At 33.2% G+C, this 26,694-nt stretch overlaps 1 protein-coding gene across 1 annotated transcript in view; it reads right to left on the minus strand.

The window, feature by feature from the left end:
- The window catches only part of LOC108691765, a 55,160-nt gene that overhangs the window by 21,599 nt on the left and 6,867 nt on the right, over positions 1-26,694 (minus strand). The window contains exon 3 of the mRNA XM_018199668.1: positions 12,990-12,996. Coding sequence (XP_018055157.1) covers positions 12,990-12,996 — 7 coding nt within the window. The remainder of the gene's footprint in view (positions 1-12,989; positions 12,997-26,694) is intronic.

A 26,694-nucleotide genomic window follows, 5' to 3' on the forward strand; every position in this document is an offset into this window, starting at 1 on the left:
CTTGAGTTTCTTTTGAAAAATCGTTTCTTTTCACAAAATCGTTCTTTCCATTAATATAACTTTACTCTATTACTAAATGTTATGGAGACGATCAATTTTCATTTCCTCTATAAATAAGTTTTATAAATATGCACTTTTTTACGCAAGAGTCTTGCATATCGAATGACATTACGTGCATATCATGATATTTATGGAACAGAAGCTACATTGTAAAGGGCACAAATATTTTATCTCATTTCTTCTTTATAAGAAGCACTGCAGCGATAGTTGCTGCACAATCGCGTCCACGCTCGTGTCTCTCCGGGGTCCTATACATCATAACGATCTCGAAACAAGCGCCAAGAGAACAAGGGAAAGCGACAGGGGCACGCGATCTCCGCGAAATTTACATGAAAATTGAAAGGCAGATCGCGATCGATGCGTTCTGCATAAAATTGATGTATCGCGAATCACATGCGCGGAGATATTTTCATCTTGTGTCACGTGAACGTGCGGTTCGCGCGCGTGCAACGGAGCTGCTACTGCTATAAATCACTTCGCGTGAAGCTATATCCTAATAAAAGGAAAACCATTCCTCCACCCGAACGATGGTGTATTTTTCGCTATAAAAAGAGTACACACGCTCGTAACTTGCTCGAAACGTTTATGAAGGCCGTCTATACGAAATGCATTTTCGTTCCCCAAAAAAAGGCTAAGATGGTTTTTCAAATATATACGTAAAGTTTTCATTTACAAATAGAAAATAATAAGTGTAGAAAATAATAAGTGTAGATAAGATTGTAGGACGAATATAAACACATATAAAGGATGGCGTAAATCAATTTCTTAATGCATATTCCAAATATTGTTTATCAGAAATAAGATACATGTTGAAACGGAATATAAATTTGTAATAATAACTTCAATATAAATTATATATAATACATGAGTTGAATATAAATTATATATGTATAGTACACTAGTTGAAAATATGTGCGCAATAATTAATGCGCTGTACTCTCACAATCTTTTAATTTGAAAAATACTTTTTATTGGAATTAAATTAATTAAAGATCAAGGTAAACTATAATATGTATATTGGAAGATTACTCCAAATTTTTCACGTTGAAATAGGTAGTTCAAATCCAGATTAGGAAAAAAGCGCCACGAACAAATCAATTCTCGATATATACGAACGGTTTTTATCGAGCGACGTAATCAGTTTTATTGGTGTGTTGCTTCTAGCTGGCACAAGATAAATATTTACGAGGCATCGCGGTGCGCAGAAACGTCGGTCTCGTAACTCACAGTGCCTCGAAGAACGACCTTCCTTCGTTGGTTCGCATGTTCGTGTAAATAATGGATTTACAACCCTTTTACGGCGTCTCCATATGCCCCGAGAAACCGGTTGACGCGAGCGAGCGCCGCATCAATAATGGCGCTGTAAATCAACGAAAATCTCCCTAAAGATCGACCGATACTCTTCGCCCATTCCCTTTCGCTCATCTCCTACTCCTTGCCGCTTCTCCGCCCATGACATGGAAACAGCTTCTTTTACGAGTAATGAGAAAGACGGGGTGGTAAACCACTCCACGATACGAAGGGTGGAAAACGTGTCAGCGTTCGCCATCTTGCGACGTTCACAGGAAACTCCTGACAATATCGGTTGCTACAACCCTGTGCAGATGTCGGCACAAACATTATTTTGTTCGGGGGTGGAAATGTCATTTATTCGTAAGACTTTCACACAAGTCCTTGCAAATCAATACGCTCAAGCCCGCGAAAGCACGCCATCTTCAATCGTCTCCAGTCAAGTGACGTTCTTTTGTTTATTTTTTCGTTTCCATTAAATTATAATGTCGATCCCTTATTTTCCAGCAGGGCATCAGCTAATTTTACAGGTTGACACTCTGCATTGTTGCCATCAAAACAATTAGAATCTTGAAAGAAAAGATAAACATTAACGTTAACTAAATTTTACTTTTTACTTAAATCAATAAAACAAAAGGTTTGAAAATTTTAAGTATTATAATTAAATCGCAATCGCAATTTTAAGAATTGATGAAATATAAATATAAATTTTTGATGAAAATAATTTTAATATTGTTTAGAGAAGATTAATTTAAGAGAGATAGATATTTTATAAGATTACATAATTTTCGAAACGTGTGTATGTAGAAAAGAGAATCGTCTATATGTCACATGAGTTATTTTTCCATCACTTCGTACTTCAACTTCTCAACGAAATCCTGGTATATCACCAGCCATCTTCGGTCACAAGCGACAGGAATTCCCGCAGTCCCGTAAATCGGTATATTCGTCTCGCTCGGGCAAAGTGCGGAGTCGTGTCGAGAATTTTTTGCGAAACGGCCGTTTCGCAAAATCGCGCGGCTGCCGGCTGAATGCCGGAAATTGGAAGAACGACGGAACATGTACCGACCGCGAGCCTCTCTGCTTTCTTTCGTTTTATCTCCGAGGCAAATCTGAGAAACTTCTTGACTACTACCTTGTTACGCTTAATTTTGACATATCTCGAGTCTTTGTAATTGCTTGTGTAATTAGAGCGTCAAAATCAACAAACCCAATAGGCACATAATATTGTGTAATATGTACATAATATTGTGTACATTTAATATTCTAAAGGTATGCTTAAAATATTAAATAATATAGGGAAATAATAACGTTGCTAAAATAATAATTGTCAGAAATATGAATCAATTTGAAATTGTACCAAAACTAAAATCAAATTTCTTTATTATTTGTTATCGTTATATAAATGTATTTATTAAATACTTTTACATATACAACACAATTACTAAAAACAATTTTTAATTCATAATTTAAAATTGTACACGAATCTAAAAATGATTCTTTTATCACTTTTATTGTGGTCATATAAATGCAAATGTCATTGTGTCAAATATTTCTACAAAATATGATTAAAAATAGTTTTTAAAATATAGAAATAATCCATCTATATAACATAAGAATAAAATAAAGTTTTATCTCTATATAAGTCCTCTATTAATTGCTTCTACATTATAATGTAGATTTAGTAGAAATAATTTTATTTCTACTAAATCTATATTAATAAAAGGATGAAAGATTGCTTTATTACAAAAAAAATATTTCAACGTTGCTTTTGATGTTAAAAACGATAGAATATATCGATAGCTATTTTCTACATAATTAAAGTACATTTTTTTATCTATCGCACTCTCCTCTCTCTCGACAGAAATCTCAGATGCTGCGAGTGCCAAGTTTATACCATGTCGTGTCTAATCCGTGAGAGCGATCGAGTTGTTAAATCCTGTGATTAGTGGGATTTTGCGCTCTTTCTGGCTTTTCGAGAAGATCACAGTACCGTGAGAGATCCAAGTGTTCGATACCGATAGTGCGGTATTGTAGATACATGGTTTGGCAAAGCCTTCCATTATCGTGGACGACGTTATTCAATCCGTAGTACACGTATTCCAATGTACACGCAAAGCGTCTGGGCCAGATAGAATGACGGAACGATGACCCTCTCACACGTGTTACTCTCCATAAACGTTCACGTTTATCGACCGCCCGTAATGTATTCAACTGGAAAATTCGAAATCACTCTTTCTTTTTCTTTCCTAAATCTATCGAAGCCAGTGACACTTAATAAATTATGTCTAGAGTTCACACTTCGGACGATCTATAATTCCACGATAGACTCTTATTTATAGTTTTATACACATACTATATACTTTGACATAAGATGTTTTATTTTATATTTTATGTATATGTACGTGTGTTTCAATTTTTCAAACGCTTTTGTATTACACGGCACATGAAATTATAAACAGAATTCTGTTCTGAATCCCCCTATAAATTATAGATTATCTAGAAAAAGTTTCATACTGTAAAAATTTTAAAATATTATTTTAGTAATGTATGTCTTTATGCAAATGGACGATCTTTATTGTAAAAGAACTGAAACTTTGATTTTAGTTCTAGATGCTTACTGATTGTGAATGGCAAATGAAGAACAAAAGCCACAATCAATATTCTCTTAATATCTAAAATATTTTTTGACAATAGTAAACTTCAAAATTATTGCATGACGAAATACTATTTATTATTTAACAGAATATTTTCAACTTTCTAACAATATATTTAATTATTTTTTTTTTTAGAAGAAAATAACCAAAAAACTCAAAAGAGATCTTGTTATTTTTTATGTTTTTGTTTTGTTATTTAAATTGATTACCGAGATATTCTGCGTTTGGTGATCTTGAGATGAAATTTGCCATCTGTTTGGACGACAACAATATACTCGTCGACAATTTTGCGAATAATAGTATTGATGGAAAAATAAACAAGAGAGATTTACGGTCACCCGCGGCGGCCATCGAAAGCTGCGGAAAAAAGTGGGAAAAGGAAAAATGTGTACGATTTGCGGCATTCCTTTCATGAGTTCCTTTCATCAGTCTTCTTATTTGTTTTATTTCGATTCTTCCAGTCTCCATTTTATCATGTCTTCAGAATTGTATGTCAGGAAGAATATAACCGCTTATTTCAGTGACGAACATGTTCCACTGTCCGCCAGATACAATTTCTGAAGTTGCATATAACGAATAAACACATCTTCGGACACGTTTAGTCGCTGCTTTTTAACACGTATACGATTATTTCGAGCTTAACATTGCATTCTCGAATTGAGGAAAAGCTTAAAATGCATCTCAGGAAAGAGTCAATCGAGATTGGCATGGGTAATTAATCTTAGTTCAAAATTTCCTTAATTGGTATTCGTGAATTTATTATTCTTTTATATTTTTGTTTAAAGTTAACATAATTGAACGATACTTTCTTTCATTTTCAAAGTAAGTATAAGATTATATAACTTAAAATTATATAAGATTGTGAAAAACATTTGTTATAAATTTTTCATAACGTAGTTTTCATCATAGAAAATGTCTATATCCATTGAACTCATAAATATCAATCAGATTACACATACATACACGAGTATGTTGAATAATTTAGCCAATTTAATGATGGATTTAAATGATGGATGCAAAAGTATTTGAGAAATTTAGAGTAGAAAAAGATTGGGAGCTTTTAGTTACGTACTTAGTATTAGAAATTAAAAAAGTTTCATTAAATTAGGGCATAATAAATGTCACGCTAGATCTCATTAATTCTCTTCTATTCTCATTATGAAAAGAATTGCGTGAGAATTGTGTTAGCCGTCTTATTCCAAGCCGTTGACTGTTCTTTTTATCAATGTCCAAAGAGTAATGGTAACAGTCGTTTTCCAGAATGCGAAACATCCTCAGCATCTGGTCGGACGCTATAGTCTAGAATTGAAGTAATGAGAAAACATCTATAAAGATGTCCACGTCTCTCTTCCCTCAAGATAGTAACAGCGATTGCACTTCTTCAAAGATTCATGAGGTTATGACAAGAGGTAAAATATATGCACGTATCTTTTCATGTGTTGTAGTGTACGTGAATACAATTGCCTTAATTTCTCGCAATTAAAATAATCATATTGTATTCAACAAGCGCAGCAGTTTTAATCTCCCGCAAGAGTCTTTCGATACAAGCAAAATTTCACTCTCAAACTTCGAAATAAAAGAAGGTGGAGTCTAGTCTTTCTCCTCTTAAAATATCTTATTAAAATCTATTTGGTAATATAACGGAGATGTTGAAAGGTAACTCCAAAGTTTTTTAAAAGCCTACAAAGAAAGAACGGTTTTGCTAAAGTATCTAAAAAATTAGTTAGATACAGATCTGAATAGAATTTTGTTGAATCAAAATAATTATAATGTAGGACTCTCAAGCTGATTGCCAGAATGTCAAAACTTTTTGCAGCATTGCTCATCATGCTTGAAATTCCGTAATTATTTTTATGCTTAAATTTATTTTCAAATTTATTTTCAGATCTGTATCTAGCTAAATTTTTAGATATTTTAACTTTAGCAAAATCATGCTTTCGGTGTAGAAGAGTAAAAACAGGTTGCAGACGAAGTATTAGAATGCGTATATCTGATTATTATATCATAAACAGCACATCATAAATGGTACAGCTTATAAACGTTATATTTGCAGCATAAACAAATTATGTGCACACAATGTGAGATGAGGAAAAGAAGAAATCTAAAGACATTTCCATAGCGTATTAGTATTCGTTTTAAGTCGCGGTCACACTGTAGTGTGACTTTTTCTTCCTCGGGCCGAAAAGCTTTTAAGCTCCGTTTTAAAAAGGACAGTCCGGTTATCGTGGTGCGCGTAAATATGTCTAGACGCGAGGTAGAACCTGCCCGTTTCCTGTCCGCCACGCAGGATAAGCCGCGCGACTCCTGGCTAGGTTCCGCGGGATAAGTCCTGCGAGTCCTACGCTTCATGCATTTAAACGCGTTCTCTAAAAGCTTTATTGCATTTAATAACGCGATACTGTAACGCTTAGCTTTCCGCTGGAAATGCGATTAACTTGCATTTCTATTATCAGTAATAGTCTTTTATTATTCAAGCAAGAATTTATCTGAACTCGCAGTAATGCGGTATTGATTAACCCCCCCCGGCAGAGATTAATTTCGGCTTTCATCTTTAATGCTCATACTTGAAACGATCCTATGGTTCATTTCTCTCCTCAAAGGAGAATATAGTGAAAATTAAAGGAGATGTAAAAATATGAATTTTTTTGAGTATTTAAACATGACATCCGCGAGATATTACTTTAACTTTAAATCACTTCTAAATTTCCACATTGTAAAAGGTTTGAAATATTTTTATAGAAAGAATTTTAATTATAACTTGTAATTATTCAGTTGAATAAAATATACCATTATGTATAATCATATTTTTATACAAAAGACATAACTCGACTAAAAAGACTAAAATTAGATCTCGCAGCTAATTTTTTACTTTAATGCTGAGCTAGTTGTGCTCATCTCGCAAACGTGTCCATTTTTAAATTAAATTATTATCATATTTTATATATATAAATACACACACACACGCGTGTGTGTGTGTGTGTGTGTGTGTGTGTGTGTGTGTGTATGTATGTATATATGCGTATGTCTATATCTTTGCAGGATTTTGAGATGCCTGTTAGCATCAATGGCATGATTATTAAATCGACAATTAATCTAATTTGAAATATTAATTCTTACCCTACTAAGTACAATTTGATGCCTCATCCATACTAACGGAGACTAGAAATCGTCCGTTTTTTTCACCTATTTAGAATGATTTAAAAAAATCTCTAAAAATTCATCAACGTACTTTCAACTTTCTAGAATAAATATTGGCACTTCATTTTGGAAAATAATAAAATGTAGTGTAATTTATAATTACCGGAAAGACGCAAAGAAACTTGCAGGAATCGCTTGATAATTAGTGGATTTCCCTCAGTAGGGTAAAGGTTGATATTTCAGTTTCTTCAGTTTGCGACTACATTTCCAATCAAACAAATCAAATCAGCGGACAATTTATAAAAAATATATTCGCCAAAAATTTATATACAAACATTATTAAGCACCAAGAGTCCTTCCGAAAATAGGATTAATTTTTCCCTTATTTGATTAATTTTTATCTGTCCAATTTCTATTTATAATTGTCTGTACGTACATATATGCAATTATAAATAATTGATCAGCAATTTTAAATAAATAAAAATAAATAAATAATACATATCTAAATGTAAACGTATATTCGGAATAACTTTATTAAAATTCTAGAAATCTATCAGAACTTTGTAAAACATAAACAAACAATTTCGATTTGTAGTAGTTATGAAGTTCCCTCGGTACATTATAATTCAGCTTTGCAATAATCATGAAGTTCCCGGGCAACATTACAATTTCGATTTGCAATAATCATGAAGCTTCCCTCAAAATCAAGCAACTTCGGTTGGAAATGTGGCCGTCCAAATCTAACTCCTCCGATCGTTACTGCATACCTGCCATAGGTCGCAGTTTACCCCACAGGCTACGCACATAATTTATCGCGGAGGAGCCAGTGGAGAGTATGAGGGTGGGGTGGGGTAGGGGGGGAAAGGGTTGCGACTGGAGAGTTGGCAATTCGAAATTGGGGGGGGGGAGAGAGAGAGAGAGAGAGAGAGAGAGAGAGAGAGAGAGATAGATTATATTACTCTCCCCGTGTCCCCGCTGTTTGTATTTCTGCAGCGAATGTAGCATTGCCTCGAGCGTCGTTTTCCGAAATTACGACACGATACCGTTACATCCGCTTGAGCGATGTACCGCGGCACGTCAATCGTTATACATTCTCTCTACTATAATCGATCGACCTCACTTCCGGTCAAATACATCACCCGTCTAGACGCCACAGAAGCAACCGCCATGAATCCGCTGTGGTTTTTGGTGGCGGTTGTCTACGTGAAAATTTGTGTGCTCCCGATATTGCTCTCTTAAAGTTTTCTATATTTAAAAGATACAGCTATTTTTTTCTTATTTGATTTTCTATATTTAGAATACTGACGTTTTCATATATAAAATTATTAAACTTGACAATTTTTTTTTTAAATCATTGAAAATATATAAAGCCGATAATCTCTCCAAAAATCTCTTTGGTATTCGCTCATTTCCAATTATTTGAATTCCTTTCTATTTTCTATTTTATATTTTGCAAAAAAATTTGACAAATCAAAAATTCTAAAAATCTGAAATTTTATAGAAATGCAAATATATTACAAACATAATTGCATAGCTATTTTGTTTTGCACAAAATGATTCCACGGGAAAAGCGTTCCTTCAAAAAGAATACAGATTTTTCATATTTTTGCTAACATTACTCTGAAACTATAGGAGATACATTTTAAAGGGATACTTCACCATTAAAGCCATTTTTGCCGAAACAAAAAAATAGCTGCGTGACTGGATTGCACTCCATTGTTGTGATTTATTTCTATATTTTTAAATTTCTATATTTTTTTCAGATTACCGAATCTTCATTGTCGACGCGATTTACACAACAAATTATCGACATTCCATTATCACGATCAGAACTCATTGCTAAAAAGGCTCTCATTTTCGCATATTATACTTTACATTTAATGCTATGCATAACTCCCGAGTTGAGTTTCGTATATGCATATTGCTATATCTCGGGGCATTCCGTAGAGATTCCTCGCACTCGAGACTCGTCATGGATATCGCGCGCATTCCTCGCACAAAAGTCGTTACATCGTTACGCCCTCGCATTCAGCTTCGCGTATTTCCCTTTTTCCCTTGTACAGTGTTTCCCTCCGGCCATTTACGTTTACTCGTAGTCGAGTTCACTGAAGCGTGCCGACTAAACTATATATACATATACGTACATACCACGCAGATCTGGAGTTTAGGGTATTCTGATTTTGAGCTTTCGCTTCGTGGAAGTTTAAGGTTTCTTTGATTTTTTTTTTTTTTTTTTTCCAGAGCGAAAACTTTTTATACTTTAAAAGTGTTCCTTTAAATATCACATTAATAAGATTTTTTTTTAATGATTATCACATAATTTTAAAAAATGCATCAATTTAAAAATTAATTAGTAACAAGTATAATAGTAGAAATATTGCATATTCTTGGGATTTGGACTTTCCTAAATTTATAGTTTCTGAATTATTTCCGAGACGTTAAACATTTTCAATTTTTTAAATTCTATTATTTTGGATATTCTGAATTTTGACCTATGAAATTAGAGATTATGTGCTCTTTAGATCGAATCAAATTGGAATTTGATCTGCCCGTAACATAATATAAACCAACGTAAACTAGCCAAATCTAACTGTATACGAGGTGAGGTGAAGCGAGGTATGAATCTCTCCACGTGTTTCTAGGGTCACTGGTTTTCCAATTAACACGGTCAAAAATGCATATCGATTTGTCGCTGGCAGACTGTACGCTTGGCCTGAGGCCATTATAAATGAGGGTATTATGACTTTTTATCGCATCGCTGCTGGTTCCAGATTCCGACGATTATATCTCAAAATACCTCATCGAAATGTATGAAATATCGCACGGATACCGTGACCGTAACGATCAATGGCCTCGTGGCAAAAGGCGTCGCGATATATCACATAAAATATGTTAAACCGTAGTACGCTACGTATTGTGTCCATGCTCCATTCATCAAGAATGACTGCAATGAAAAATTCCGAAACGTAAATTCGGAGCAACTATTATCATTTACCACATCGTGTTTCGACATACCAGCGATTCCAAAATTTTGCTTGGTGATATTGTGCCTTTGAAATTGCATTATCGATTGTATCTATCGCATTAATACATTGCAGACAACTTTTTGTTAAACTGAAATAAAGGCATTCTCCGAGAATTAATGTGTGAAAGTCTAAAATAATTTCTTATTCGTCTCATAAAAAAATCAAAACGCAAAGAGATCCAACTCGGACGATCCCATTTGACGAATAATTTCATTTTAGATTATTCGTCAATCTATACATACAATCTTTACGCAAAGAATCATAATCTTGGCATATTTAATTCATAAAATGCTGATTTGCGAATTACTTGTTATTTCTACAATCTGATTGATGAATGATAAATTTTAATCATTATTTATTTGAATAATAAACTTTATGTACATAAAGTATTTTACAAACATTTAACATGTCGTCTTCTTCTAACACATCTTCAGTCATATAATGATTATAGTTATCTACAATAAATTATTAAATTATTAGACATTTTTTAAATAATTACTATATCTATGATTATAACGTAATATTAAACTGAAAAGCTCTCATAAATTATATCAATTACATCATCTTATTTGATGAATCTATAATTTGAAATCTGTTAAATATTATCCAAAATATGAATCTGTAATTAATTATGTTCTCAATTAAGGATTTAAAATTATTGTACGTGATTATGAATTCCAGCCTAAATGATTCCAAATGAAACTTGAATAAAACATATACATTTTTTTCAAATGCGTAACAATTGACTTATCTAGTTTATAAACACTAAACTAATTCAATTATCGCAGATGAATGTGGTATTAAAAATACAATCGTCTCTGAACAGGCTGCATGCAAAAACAAGCTGTACAAGGAAAATTGCAGATGTCGAATTTACAGTACAATACGCTAGGCATTCCGAGATAAATGCATTCTTGAAGAAAACACTCATAAATTGTTCCGCGTAGAAGCTAGCACGGAAACGCATTAAGAAGCAGGTTCTCGGTTGAGAAGTTGGTGACTCCATTGCCCTTGGTGGATAATTGAACGCCAAAGTGAGAGACGCGTGCTAAAAAAGAATAGGGAGGCTCTCCCTTTGTATCGTATAAAGCGAGGGTTGCAGGTGTCTGTGAGCCTCTCTTCCGCAATCTTTGCCAGCGCGCCTCTTCAGAGAGGCGGTGGCCAACTTAATTTACAGATGGATTCAGAGAGCCGTGAGATATCAAGAGAAAATAATTAAATGAAGAACGGCTACTCTCGTCGACTGAAAATACTCTCTAAGTAATGGATACTCCACGCCGCGTTTCAATCATTGCACCGTGCTATGGTAGTGGTTTCACCGTTGTTTACTTTTATCTCAATTGTGCTGGGGTTGAGATTAGACCTATTGTAGTTTGTACAATGTCTAATGTTTGCCTCTTTAAAGACAATGCACAATTGTGAATGATAGAACATCGAATTCAAGAAGTACTCTAGAATTTCAAGCTAGAACGTTATTTTTATTATCTTTGTTATTCGTAATCAATATTATTATTATTATTATAAATATAATATAAATATATAATATAAATATAATATAATATAAATAATATAAATATATTTCCGTGCAATCCACGAAATGATTTAATTATGTATATCCAAGGTGTCCCGAAAGTTTTTGCCAATCACTTTTGTGTAGATAGAGCGGACTAAATTGAATAGAAAAGTCTTCTATTATTTTCCCAATAATTAACAAAATATTAATTATTAAAAATTGCTAAATATTAGTCTTGAATCATTTTTTATTCGAATACTATCAACTTTATAGAAAAAGCTGTAAGAGACAAAAATCATTAATTTTCTTCTCATAAAGTTCTGAGAATTCTTTTAAAATTTTTTTCAGAATTTTTTCAGAATTTTTTAATATCGTTTTTTCATGTTGGTAAAAATAAGAAAATGCAGTACTAAAAAGTTGATAAAAAATTCCGAAAAAATTCTTAGAGTTCTATGAGAAGAAAATAAATGATTTTTATCTTTTGCAATTTTTCTGTAAAATTGATAGTATTTAAGTAAAAAATTATTCAAAACCAATATTTGGCAATTTTTATTTTAGTATTTAATATCTTGTTAACTATTGCGAAAATTGCAAATTGGTAGAAGACTTTTCGACTCAGTTTAGTCCGCTCTATCTACACAAAAGCATACATCGTTCCCTTACTTGAAAATTATATTCCTAAAACGATATTTTTGTCGTTATTATTGAATAGTCAATAATTTTCTGTTAAACTGAAAAATAATTTTTTCCATTTCTAAAAAATTTATTTTTGTTGTATTACTTTTGAAGGAAACGATCTGTAGTTGTATAAATCTGTCGGATATATTATCTTGCTTTTTAAAATTATATTTATGTATAAGCAGCGACAATCAATTACTACCGATAATAACTTATTATCTTCACCAAGTTACATTTCGTGCGTCATATTTATGACAGAAATGGAAGTAATATGTAAAATGACAGAAAAAAGATGCAGAAGAGAATGGATGTTTAGAGCATGATTTGTTCCGGGAAAATATAAAGTTACAGATAGTCTGTGGCGAGTGTGTGATTGCTTTCATCCATCTTCATAATTCGAACAAGCAGTATCATCGAGGAGAAGCCAATCCCATTTCGGTCCATTATCTCTATTTAACTATTTCGACTACGTCGTACCGCATACGTATAAATGACCACTCGGCATTTTTACGATGGGAGACTACCCTTACATTGGCGCCGTCTTGGTATTTGCCCATTGAAAGTTCAGATATTTAGAACACTGGACTTTTCAAACTTCCAGCCATTAGAACTTTCAAACTCTGGAACTTTGAATCTTTGGAAATTTCAATCTGTGAAACTTTAGTACCTTGGATAGTTGGAATTGTTAACCTTTAGTGAAATTTGTGGGCTTTTGGATATCTGTGATAATTATCTTAACTCCCACTTTCTAGCTATTTCGATACCTTGACATCTATATTGCTTATTTAATATTTAATTTTGAATATTTTTTAATTTAATTAAAAATTTTTTTTTTTTAGAGCGTTCGCATATTTTTATTAAAAGACCAATAATGGAATTTTAAAATACGATTGTTTATCGCAGCTACGCCAATGGGTAGCTTAGATTTTCGACGAACGTCATCGCTAGTGTCCACGCCATTCGAGGATGATGCTACTACCGTTGTGCGGCATATCTGACTGCACTTCAGTCGGCTGCAATCTGCTGAGTGGCATGCACATGTAACATTCATCCCACGGTCGGCTCTTGCTGCGCCGTCCGCGTGGTATTATGGAACTGACCCGGTCATGGAAACACATCGGCCTTACTGCCAGCCATTGTGCGAGTCATGTTAAGAGGACTTACGATGTCCTGTTACATGCCGGAAGCTCCACCGCGAGTGCCACGATTACTCACTATCTCAATCGATTAAACTCGCACGAGCAAATGTCTCATTGTTACGTCATGAAAGATACTTCCGAATGCGTGAATGCGTGTTTATTTCGAACATTTCAAAAGCCGTGTCGACACTTTGAATGTACACAGTTCGAAAATACCTTTCAACTCTTTTAACTCTTTTTAGAATTTTTATTACACTATACTAAAAAATATTAAAAGATCACCTATTCTGTCCTTCAAAAATAGGAAATGTACAAAAATTCGATCTTTCGAAACTGCATTTATGTGCGATTTTTAATTCACGTCAATGAAACTTTGTAAAGCTCGTAAAAAATTTGAAGATTTGACAGATTTCCATTTATAACTGTGTGCAGCTTCGTAAAAAATCAATCAGACCGTTATCTGAAATATCAATCTAAAAAGTAGAAATTTCAAGCTGTAGAATGTTTTTCAAATCTCATTTTGATCAATTTTGGCAAAGTTAATTCTCGACACACTGTGAATATGTCGCTAAAGATGCTTGGCGTTGTAATATTCTTTTTGCCGATCGTGATTTAATTTATAGTATCCCATTGTGCAGTAGCTCTCCACAGCTAGCATTTAGTCTAACAGCTAAATGACGGTTACATACTTCAGATTTGATAATCTGAGAGACTCCCTAGCTGCACTTGATTACTTTGATTTACGACTACTTGAATTAAGGAAGTTGTATTATACGAGACTACCAGATGTCTCGAATTATTTATCAAGAGATTTTATTATACTAGACTGCTGAACATGACTCGAATTAAGCTGAAACGTTCGGTATTTGTTATATGTAGTACTGAGAAATATATGTTAATATAATCCATTCCTCCAATTATGCGAATTTCTCTTAATTGCTCGTATTTATTGTTTGAAGTTCTGTTGAAAATTACTTATTTTTGGAAGGGCAGAAAGAACTGTCTCTTAATTTTTTTGCGTAATGTAGTTTGGTTGAAAACTAATCGCTAATCTTTCTTCTTAAGTATACTTTAGAATTCCTTAATTTTTTCAGGTTTATATTTCAAACATTCCATATTTTAAAGCTTAAAATTTGCGAAAGATATTTTCGATAATGTATTTCTCTCTATTGAAGAAATAACAGATATTATTGGATATACTTTAAGTTTTAAACGTTAAAAACGTTTATAGGTATATAAATTAATCGCGCAATATCAAAAACTTTCTAATACCAAAGTAGATGATTTTAATATCTTCCTAAGAGCTATGCTCAAATGATAATTACCTCAACGACAACGCTATTATAATACCGCTTAAAGCGATCTGCGAAGCACATCGCTTCCGTATTTTCATCTACCTCGTTGCCTGTAATTTTCGTCTACTGAATCCTAGTCTCTCTAACAATCCCTGCAATCCTGGCGTGTAATCCTAGCGAAGAGACTCACTCGAAAGATTAAGACGGACGTCATTTACAATCTACATTGAAATGCGTAATTTAACGCGGGTTAAGTGAAGTTTAAACCATGGTCAACTAAAAAGGGTTTGTATCACTTCCATCAGCTAATTGAAGATAATACACTGAGATCAACGATGGTCTACGAACGTACCCACATCCGTGCATAACACAAACATCAGTAAATTATGTTTGCGTTGAACAGCTATTTCCGACTGGAAAATAAATATTTTAATAACGTGTCGGCTATCGTTGGCTCCTACAAGGAATGAAATATATGAACACCGCTATGTTATCGGGCACAAAAGAGTAGAATCGGATTAAACGCCGCCGTTAGCTTGCTGTCACTTAAAAGCAACTTTTCACATTTGACATTCAATATTGTAGCAATTGCAGATATTATATTTCAATATTGATTGCTGTATAACAAAAATATATATATAGTAGCATAATTACATTCACAACTCAGTGTTCTTATTTGCTGCACATATATTATTCTTATACAAGAGGGAAAGTTCAATAATTAAAATTCAAAATCCAATAATTAAAATGTAGAGAATTTACATCTATGAAAATACTAAATATTTAAGAAAGTAGATGTAAATCTAAAATAAACGTATTAACGATTCAAAGAATAAGACTACAAAGTGTCAAGTCAAATAAAGATCTCTACAAATTAAGAGATGCCAAAATGCATAAATTTTAAAACTCGGAGCCAAAATTACGTCAAGAGTTCAAAGTGATAGAAATGTTACAAAAAATTCAAGATGATAAAATTTCCAATACAGACAAGAATCCAATGGGATCTGTTGAATTCCCATTCGACGATTTTCCCCAGATTTTGGCCACGGTGTGACCACTTAGGAACACAATATGTTCCGCTCACAGGAATTTCATCAAAATAAACGTGGGGGCGTGGCAGGCGCGTATCGATTCTCGGCGAACGATATGTAGATATTAAACAAACAGAATGCGACAAATAAAATTTGTGGAGCCGCAGAAGATTTTATCGAGCGGAGAGAGTTTACTTCAAGCGGAGCTCTCGACCGCTATCGGAGGGCGGAATACGGAAGCTAGCGGCGGAAGAGAAGAGCGGGAGGTGAGAAAGATTGTTAGAGACGCTGGCGGAGAAGCGATGGGGGATGCACTGTTAGTAAAATAATAGGAACTTTATCTGGAAGTCTAGACGCTCCCACGGAAACAATTATACAGGGTGCGAGAGGCTAGGCAGAACAGCTCAGACGAAGCGAGAGGGCGATATTTATATTCATTAGAATGTAAGAAGTCGAGCGGGGCGTAGTTAGTCCGGTCTACTTGCAGCTTGGAGATGCTTAATGGGAGCTGCGCCCGCTGCACGATACCCATTGCGGCCATCTTGCAACGAGAAAAGTGTTGGCTGCCGTTTACGGCCGCATTCATAATTCCTGATGTGCTTCCGCGATAAACTATCCCGACCTCATTAGGAATCGGCCGTCTTACCCGTGGAAATGCTAAAAACGTCTCTGAATTTTTCTTTACTAATGAAATTGTGAAAAATTATTGCGGACAGACGAATTCGAAATTTTTAAAAGAATTTGCTCTTGAAAAAACAACGTGTTCATCATCATATATATTCATATTGTAATGTGTTGATATTATGTCCGCTAAATATGGTCAGTATTGTAAACAGACACCACATTAATTAGGTTGCAAAAGAGCTTACTAATTCCAACATCAATATTCCATATTCATCGCTTCGAAATGCTCTTCAATAATGCTCGCATAAAATGATTTACGCAAGCCAAATCATGTAAAGTTAATCGGATAAAATGATTCGTATAAAATAAGCAGTGTGATATCTACCTTAAGATAATTAATAATAAGCCAACCTGCACTTCTGAAGTTCTAATAAAATCTATATTTTAATTTAGTATTCGAAATCGAGTGAAAGCAATTTCAAAACCTATTCTCCTTCAATAATTGTACAATTACAAAAGTAATTTGGAATTATGTACAAATGCTTCCAAAATGCTACCATGACGTACAAGATCAGATAATATAATATCAATTAGAAATTAAAGATATTGGATGGAGTTGTATTCATGTAATTTCAGCTAGCATCAGCAAGCATTTTTCTTTTTTATTAGCTTTTCTCTCTCGAACATGAAAACTGATAATATCATCATGCATTATTAATTTTGAGGACGTCTAAAGAGGAAGCCGATGAGTTAACGTTTGCGAATTTGTTACCGTAACTTTTAAGATCCGCTCTAAAGCGTTCCGATAACTTTTCCATTATATTGATGCGTGAAGAGAGGCTTCGGGATGCCAGTAAGCTGAGTGTTAGCTTTATTGTCAGTCAAAGGCAAAAGCCGCCGGTAAAATAACGTGCAGATGAACTTGCCAAAACTTGTGTAACTTATCGGTTATGTTAATCCTACAAAAGAACATTAGTTTCGTGATAAATCCTTTAACATATTCGAGACTCTTTTACTGACTATTAAAGTTTATATAGAATTATTATAACATTCGTAAATATTAATAAATAGAAAAAGGAAGAAGTAAAGAATTATGTACGTCTTCGCGTATAGCTTGTTTTTTTTAATAATAATGATACAAAGTGAAAAAAGTTTAGCCACAAAGTTTATCAAATCATTAGTATATTTACAAAAAAAAATAAAATAATTAATATTTAAGATAGCCACTTTTGTATTTGTACAAACTTTACAAGGCGCTTCAGGAATGCATCATTATATCCGCGCATCTTTCCGCGAATAAATTCTTCCAGACATCTAATGGAGCTCTTCAGTTCAGTAACAAATGAAAATCTTTTGGTGCAAAAACTTTTCGGTTATTTAATAAGATGTAATTAATTAAGAATTTGTTTTAAATATATATAATTATAATAATTTGAAAAATAAAATAAAATTTTGTGGGTGTTTTTTGATTTCTCTGTAATATTGTACTTTTAAAGAAGATGCACCCAAAGAAAAATTTCTTTGATTTAAACGTTCTTGAAATCAAATAAATTCTTCTTTGATTTCCTTCATTTCCTGAAATCAAGTAATTTTTTATTTATTTTTTTTTTCAAAGATATTTTTACTTTAACTTAAAAAATCAACAAAAGAAATGGTTTCTTCAATTTAAACATAATTTTTTTCTAGACGTGTGTAAATGTAATGTAAAAAAATAAAATCATTCAGAAAGTAGTAAAAATGTAAGAATTTAGAAATTTAAAGAATTTAAATTTAGTTCTGAAATTTAAGGATTTAATATTTTAGCTTGAAAAGTTTTACTTATGCAAGAACTGGACTTAAAGTCTAATCGTATCAAGTTTAGAATAAGTAACATTAATTAGAAATTTTCGGGAGAGCAATTTCGATTGAGAGCAATAATAGCGCAGTAGTTGATTCGTTTGATATTAACAATAGTATATTTCAACTCTTACATGACAAATCGATCGAACGTTTTAGTTTCATTCGAACCATCTTCAGCGATGAAGTAATTACATATGATGTTGATGATTGAATTTCATGTGATTTATGAAAAATTTAAGAACATCACTAAAAATCTTAATATCAAATTGTCTTTCTTCAGCCTAATTAAACTTGATGGGATTATTAAAGCTCAAAAAGATTCACTAGAACATAATTCAAAGAAAAATGTAGTTTACAAGATTGGTTATAAAAATTGCAACGCCTCTTATATAGACTGGTAAAAAATTCAATATTAGAATCAAGGAACATTAATGAAATGACAAAAAACTGAAAATCTGTCAGTCATCTCGGAACAGATTATAATTCAAACACAAATTTAATTCCGATAACACCAAAATATTAGATAACGAAAGATATTTGAGGAAAAGATTAGTGTCGGATTTAATATTTAAGCTACAAGAGAATAGTTTAAATATAAAATGACACTGAATTTTTACACTATGCATATTTAAACATTCTTAACAAGTTTTGAAATCACATTATTTTATCTAAAAAGTTTTTGATAAAAATAAATAAAGTATGATTTAACTTAAATATTAATTTACTGATAAAAATTGAAATTATTTGACTTGTTAAAAATACAATACGTCATTATAATTTTTCAATCCATGACTTTTGCATATTTACTTTTGCATGACATAGACTATCATATGTTTGACTATCTATATAATGTACATCGGAGATTATATTTCTAAATGTTTATTTTATTCTATGACTTTCCTTTATATTCAATATCATGTTTTAATGCTCATTTTTGTAACGAACGTTATTCGATATAGAAGTACGTTCTGACACATTATTATAATGTCTTCCAGTGTGCAATCGAGGAATGCAATAGGTAAGTCTTTTCAAGATTCACTTTCCTCTTCACAACGGTTTTGCGCTAATTCTATATTCTCCTTTAGCGATTATTTAGCTGTACGGTTTTTTGACAGTTATGTCTCTTAAATTTCGAATGAGAGGCTCTACTTGCTATTTGATTTAATATTTAATACATCACAAGAAATTCATCAACACATGTAATTACTTCATTGCTCGAATGGAGGTGAAACGATTGATCGATTTGTAATGTAAGAGTTGAAATATACTATTGTTAATATCAAACTATTGCGCACCAACTTGAGTTATTGTTGCTCTTAATCATCTGAAAATTTCTAATTATTGTTTGTTTACATCTCGACAGTTTAGTTTAGATCATTATTTTGTATTTAGAATAAGTATTCCGCAAGAAAAGGCGACTACAAAATGCTGGCGTACTTCTGATTGTTAGTAGCGTAATACATCTTTCGGGACATTGCGGTGTTTTGCGAACTCTCTTCTAAAGTCAGAGAATTCCATTAAATCTTTCTCAGCATATTAGCGATTCACAGAAATCTATTTCAGGGAGAAGCGACTCCGCCCAGGACATCTCGTGCTACAATTGCTTCGCTTATTTTGTTGGACGAAAACTTAGCACAGCTGCGTTTTCTTGCAGAGAAAAGGGGATGAGGTCGAGAGCAAGGGAGCGAAGCGACCGATGGTTTACAAATCGCAGCAAATCAATGGGGATCGGTTTGTAACGCGCTATTTCATGAAACGACTGAGCGACTCATTCGCTGTAAATTCATGAAGCATCGATTTGTCTCACCGATGCATGAACGGCGGGAGGAAGGCGGTGGTAGCTTCGTGTTTTCGTGCCCGTGCAAACGTACGGAAATAGTCGAAGACGTTTCCCCCGCAAACGAACCATCGCTTCGAGAAGATCGATGAAGCTGCGTTTCTTTGCGAGAGTCATCTGTTTTAATAAACACGCATAAAATGATTGTAGAACGCAAATGAAAATAGTACAAACGAAAAGTTAGAAATAACATGGAAATAGCGTGAAAAAGAAACAAAAGAATACTAAAATAACAATATCATTCAGAAAAAGAAAATATTTAAAATCTTTGAAAATGTGTAAAAATCGAAATCTAATTTAAACTTAAAAGGAAATGAAATTTTTTTCAGTTGGAACGAAATGTTATTAACATTATTAACGTTATTAATGTTATTAACGTTTCATTATTAACGTTAATTTTAGATTAATAGCAAGCGATAAACATTAGCGGACAACAAACGATACAGAAGTAAATCTTGACAAATAACGCGGTGGCCCATGAAGTTTTTTCTATAATCCGTGATTATCGCCAACAAATCGCTTCTATTTATTAGAGTCATAAACGACTCCAGCCGTTTCTAGAAACTCGTCCAATTAAATGCTCTAATACCTCTAACAAGCAGAATCATTGCAATCGTTCCAATTAAGTCTCATTGATATCAAACTTCTAGCAAACTCCATCTTCTTCTGATAGAAGTTGAACAACTATAAATCTAGCCATAGCAATAATCATTTCAAAACAGAGTATAATGTTATCATTCTTACTACAAGTACAGATTCCATTTTTTGTTGCTCTTGTTATTGAAGTAATGTAAAAGATGTTACTGTAATAAAACATCTTTTATATTCTGATTTTATATTCTGATTTGTCGGACATGTAAAGAAAAATCGACAAGGTTGTCTATCTTTCGTAGATGATTTCAATTTTGAATCATTTTCTCTTCACATCGACTAGCTTCATCTTTTAAGCTAGTAAAGTCTATTGCTTCGTGAAGTTCTCTTAGTGCATTTATGAATTCTGTCCAATAAAATACAATAAATTTTTTTGCCGTTTTTTTTCTTCACCTTGTTCCATGAGTTCTTCCTCAAAAGCGAGATTGTATAGAGTGGACTACCGATATTAGCAGTCGACAGTAATCGAGTCAAGACTTTCCACCCGCTACCGAGTCCTCTCGTGAGCATCCAACGAAGTCACTCGCAAATGCCTTACTACATCCTGCAGGCCGCGAGTTAGCCACTTAATATGGGTGGAAAGCAGTACGCCATACGCCGCTTGCTCATCTCCAATCCTACTTGTGACCAGACGCCATCGAAGCGGACAGTAACATATCGGCCGTGCATGCCACGGATTTCGGTTCATCATTATGTAAGTCTCGAATCATGCCGTCCCATCCCTTAGACCCTCGTTCAAGAACCTTCCGGCGACCCGCATGAATATCCATCTATTCAGCCGATTATGTTTAGCGGCGGTTCCACGTTGCCCAGATATCACGCGAGGAATCGAACGTGATCCATGTGTTAATGAACTACTCAGCCAAGATTCTATTATATTATACCCAGGTCACACGAATCAATGCGTTAAGTTAGGATTTGTGGATTACTTGTTGCGAATTCCCAATTGGTTCTTAAATTTATTCTGTTCACTTCAGAAATTAAGAATTTATAAAACTTACAAAGCTAAAGAAGAAAGAAAACTTATTGAATGATCGGACCCAACGAATCACGATTAATTGTTATCATTGATGAGACTGTAGGTTTATCAGTTTCAGGCATAAAGACATGAAGAATCGACGCACAAGTGTAGTTATGAAATAGTTTTTACATTTATTGCTTAGATATAAAAAATTTCTTTAGGAACAATGTAATGACTAGAAAGAATTATTTGTTTCTATGGGAAAACTTTCTTTGTCCGACGATAATAGTTGTTCAATTATTGCGTACGAAAAAGAAGTAAAAGGTTTTCGTTTCGCAGTGTCGAAATGTCGATTATTGCTCTGGGGTGAAAAGCAATAACCAACGTGTGGCAAAAACAAACGAGTTTTCTAATACTATATATAAAATTTGTCTAATGGTTTGGAGCAACCACCATTTCTTCGCTTTTCTCTATTTTCAGCGCGATACCCCCTCACTCTTTCTCTCTTTTGCTCTTTCTCGTTCTTTTTGGTCGACCTTCCTTTTCTTTCTTCTTCCTTTATATCTCTCTTCCATCGTCTAGCGCTCTTTCAACTCGCGTGGTCGCCGTTTCCTTTCGGCGTACAGTTTGAAAGAACTTAAAATAAACGGCGTGCTCGTTGCGACGGCTGCAACTTTCGCTTCAGACGATACTTTCCGCTGTTTCTCGTCATTGTTGTTGCCACGGTAAGTCGGATCTTTGTTTCCTGTGTATTGAAGGACCTGTCGACGTTGGTCTGTTTACGTGGTTTTTAAGTCTTTGAGATGACGAAAACGTAAGAGCGGATAATGGATATTAATGACTTACATTAAAACGGTTCAGTGAGTTTAGCTTATAGCTTTGAATTAAATTTTCTGGGGAGGATTAGCGTAGAACTGTAAGCATCTGTAAGAATCCAAGACACTTTAGATGCAAGACATCCAGTATTCGATGCAGTTAACATCCAAGAAATGTAGTTTCTAAGAGCTCCGGAATTCGAATAAGCCAATCCTGAAGAGTTTCTGAATTCAGGACATCTCCAAGGAAGGATTTATGGATTCTTATTACGTCCTTTGAGATATTTGAAATCATAGGATTTTAAAAATAAAAGTAATTAACTACTCTGAGATTGTTGTTTCATGAGTTTTACAATTATTATCCGTACAGATCATTCCGGCAATGTTGCAATAATATTACAAACGTTTGTACGTTGTAGCAATATTGTTGCAAGTTTCTATGCTGCATGGATATGTATTTCTTATTCCTCGTTGTTAAATTTCTTATTCTATAAAGAATTGATATATCTTGAAATATCCACGCATTTCGAAAACTTATCCGTCTTTCCCAATATAAATAAATGATGTATGTGATGCGATGCCGGTTAAACGGAAATAGCAATAAAGAGACGAAGAGGAACTGACTGGGGCAACTTTTGCGACACGAGCCATTAGACGCAGCCTTTGAGGACGAACATGTATTTCACGAAACTCTAGAACACGAAACTGATGAAAACGCACGGTTTCGCTTTCTGACGTAACAAAGCCAATTTCTTTGGAGCGTTGCTCGTAACGTGGCGAACGGATCGAACTTCCCAGTGATCTGAACTTTTTTCGCAAACGTAGATTGTCACTGATAAATGTTTTTCCCAGGATCTCGGGATCTTGTTTATCAAAGTTTCCTAATGAAGCAACGATGTATTGACAAATTATTTTCATTAATCAAGTTTTGAAACTTCAATAAAAATGATAAGCACATCAAAGAATGTCATCGGAGCTGAACAGGATGATAAAATAAGCTTAATGTGTTTCATTTTGCTGATAGCATCTCTTTCACCAAAGTTTCATGAAAAAAAGGAAATTCAACTAAGAAGTTTTAAAGGAAACCGTGCCGTGTAAGCGGTCACCGACTCCTTTCAACCGATTAAGAGCTCCTGCCATCCTTTGTTAGATGTTTTCGGCGAGCTTGAAATTCTGCAGGTTTCTTACATTCGAAAGCTCAGCTACGAACTCTCGATCAATGAAAATAAAAATCTTGAATTCTCAGATTTACGAAATATTCTGATGTGTAATTCTCACAGTTTAAGATATTTAGCCTTAATAAACAATTGAAGTTAATAATTTAAGTTGTTCTCTAAACACTTACTTTTTTTTTTACTAGTAGAACAGCAAATGTATTATCAGAAAATACGTTTATTTTAAGAATAATTATGATCTTATTACAATCACTTGATAAAGTAATACTTTCTTGGAAATTGCCCATTTTTGGAGGTAGTCCCTTAAATTTTTAGAATAGTATGTGTGATTTTCAATTTTAATAAATCCAATTTCGGTTAATTTACGACAAAATATTCACATCGTCTTTCATGCTCCTGTTGATGCTAATCATCTCTCATTTATTTTCCCTCCTCTTTGGCCTCCTTTATAAACGCCGAACAGCATCATCGAGGCGCTACCGTTATTCCGGATTTATAGAACCTTCACTGTGAAAGGCAGAAAAATCGGCCCCACGCGGCCACTCCGACGTTTTAATTTGAAACCGCTCGCGGCGCGGTTGGTAAACAAAACTTATTCTTGGTACATTTTGGCCGACGAAAAACCATGGTCGAGCGATGAAAGATGTGCTGAGACTGCGAATAAATCGGAAACCGTCCTGTCGTAGGTTAAAGGATCTACTCTGTGTAAAGTATGTTCGTTCTCTTAAATATTAAAACTTCGGTATTAAAACAATTAATGTTTTTTTTCAAGAGTAATATTATGTCTGTGAAATGGATAATATTTCCAATGATCATAATGTTTAACATATTATTTCTTTTACTACTAATGTTTTAATGTAAAAAATATGAATATATGTCAATATAACAGATAGCACTCAAAGAAATGGTCGATTTAGGAACAAAAATAAATTATATACCGGATTAAATTTTACACTAGACAAAGGTTTTTTTTTTTTAACATTTTGCCATATAATTATTTTACAATATTACGATGATTAAATAACAATTTATGTATGATTCACATATAATTCCGTAATTTAAATCACACTTTATTCTTTATTTTTTAGAACTCTACTATTCATGGATATACATGAGAGTGACACAGACAGTATGTGTATTTGAGTGGGAAAGGATGAAAATGAAGGCGAAAAATACGAAGCAGTAAGGGAGGGAGTTGGCTTTCAGCGATCGTAACCCCTGCGGCGCTGTAAAATATCGGAAAATTCATTAATGCTCGATCTACGGTGCACAGTCGAATAAATCTCGCCCGAGGGCGAGATTTACAGAGGCGGAGGGAAGCAATATGGCGACGTACCGAATATGCGTCGACCGTAAGGAGAATCTCAAATGCTAGCTTTCTCACCTCGATATTCAGATTCAAATCTGCGAGAAGACAATCCAAAGAGGATCAGAATCGCAAGAAAGCAAGAGTTTGAAGAATCAAGGATTATCTTTACATGACGAAACAGAGAATAATAAATTCACTATCGAATTCAATTGACATTTGATCTACATTGGAGACTTAGACGGCAGAAGCAACTCTAAAAGTATTAAATATTAACATTTCAGAGAATAGCTACGTTTTTTTCCCATTAATTAGAATTCAAAGAGACATCATAAGAAATTCCTTCTAACGATTCATTCCTCTGGGAGGCAAATTCACAGAATGAATAATTTTTGTATTTACTTATGCATCTTCAGCAATATTTATATTCTCAAAAATACGTAATTACTCAGCGATATAAAATTCAGTTTTTCAGTTGTTTCAATTTTAATTTAAATCATCTCAACAATTTATGTAACCTAAATCTTTAAATATTGTATTTCAACAAAATTGTTCTTTTCGTATTTTATGACGATCAAATGATTAATTAAGAGAAAGCAGAACAAGTTGTTACAATTAGTTTTTTTTAGTTGCCATACGTGGCAGCACATTTTTATGAATCTTCATATATGATTCTTATAATATTCTACAATTTCACTTAGTTCAGTCGCCATATTTAAACTTTAGAAAATGCTACATATGTTTTCTTCATTTTCACTATTAAAAATAAATATTTCATTGTATAAATTGCTTGTGTTATTGTATATTATATACAGATGTGTGATTATCCTTTTGTATATTTCTTTTATATACATTTGATTATAATAACACATTTTGTTCGAATCGATAAATATATGTACTAGTTATCGATCTATATTTTTTCGAAATGAAAATGGAAGGTTGAGGCAAGTTGTTACACTTTGATCGGTTACAGTGTAACAATTTATCTCATTGAAAGCAATTTCTTTTTTTCTACAGAATGATGCACAGACTTCTATAAATAGACTTTTTGTCTCCATGCTTGAAGACAGCACAGGGCAGCACCATATTTGTGTTCACTTATACATATATAAATCACAAGAATAATAACGTTAATATTTTCACATAAATTTATACGATATTTACAGATAGAACGCATACATATGCATATGTAAACTGAAACAAGGACAGCTTGGAATTAGTTTCATTTCTTTCTATTATATTTTATCGTATTTGATTTCATTATAATCTTGAATTTGTTTTTATATATACATATACACACACTGAGTTTGTTTGGAAAATAATGATAAATCTTTCGCAGAATGCCTAAACTGAGAAGAAAAGTCTTCTATCATTTTGCAATTTTCTCATTTTTATCAATATGAGAAAATACGGTATTGAATAATTCTGAAAAATTCTTAGAGTTCTATGAGAAGAAAATAAATAATTTTTGTTTGTTCTGCAGTTTTTTTGTAAAGTATTTGAGTAAAAAATTATTAAAGATCAATTTTCGGCAAATTTAACAATTAATATCTTGTTAACTATTACGAAATGATAGAGGACTTTTCTTTTTAGTTTAGTCTATTTCTTATGCGAAAGATTTATCATTATTTTCCAAACACCTTGTATATATATATATAT

This window comes from Atta colombica, unplaced genomic scaffold (genome assembly GCF_001594045.1).
Source record: "Atta colombica isolate Treedump-2 unplaced genomic scaffold, Acol1.0 scaffold51, whole genome shotgun sequence".
In the NCBI taxonomy this organism is placed as follows: domain Eukaryota; kingdom Metazoa; phylum Arthropoda; class Insecta; order Hymenoptera; family Formicidae; genus Atta; species Atta colombica.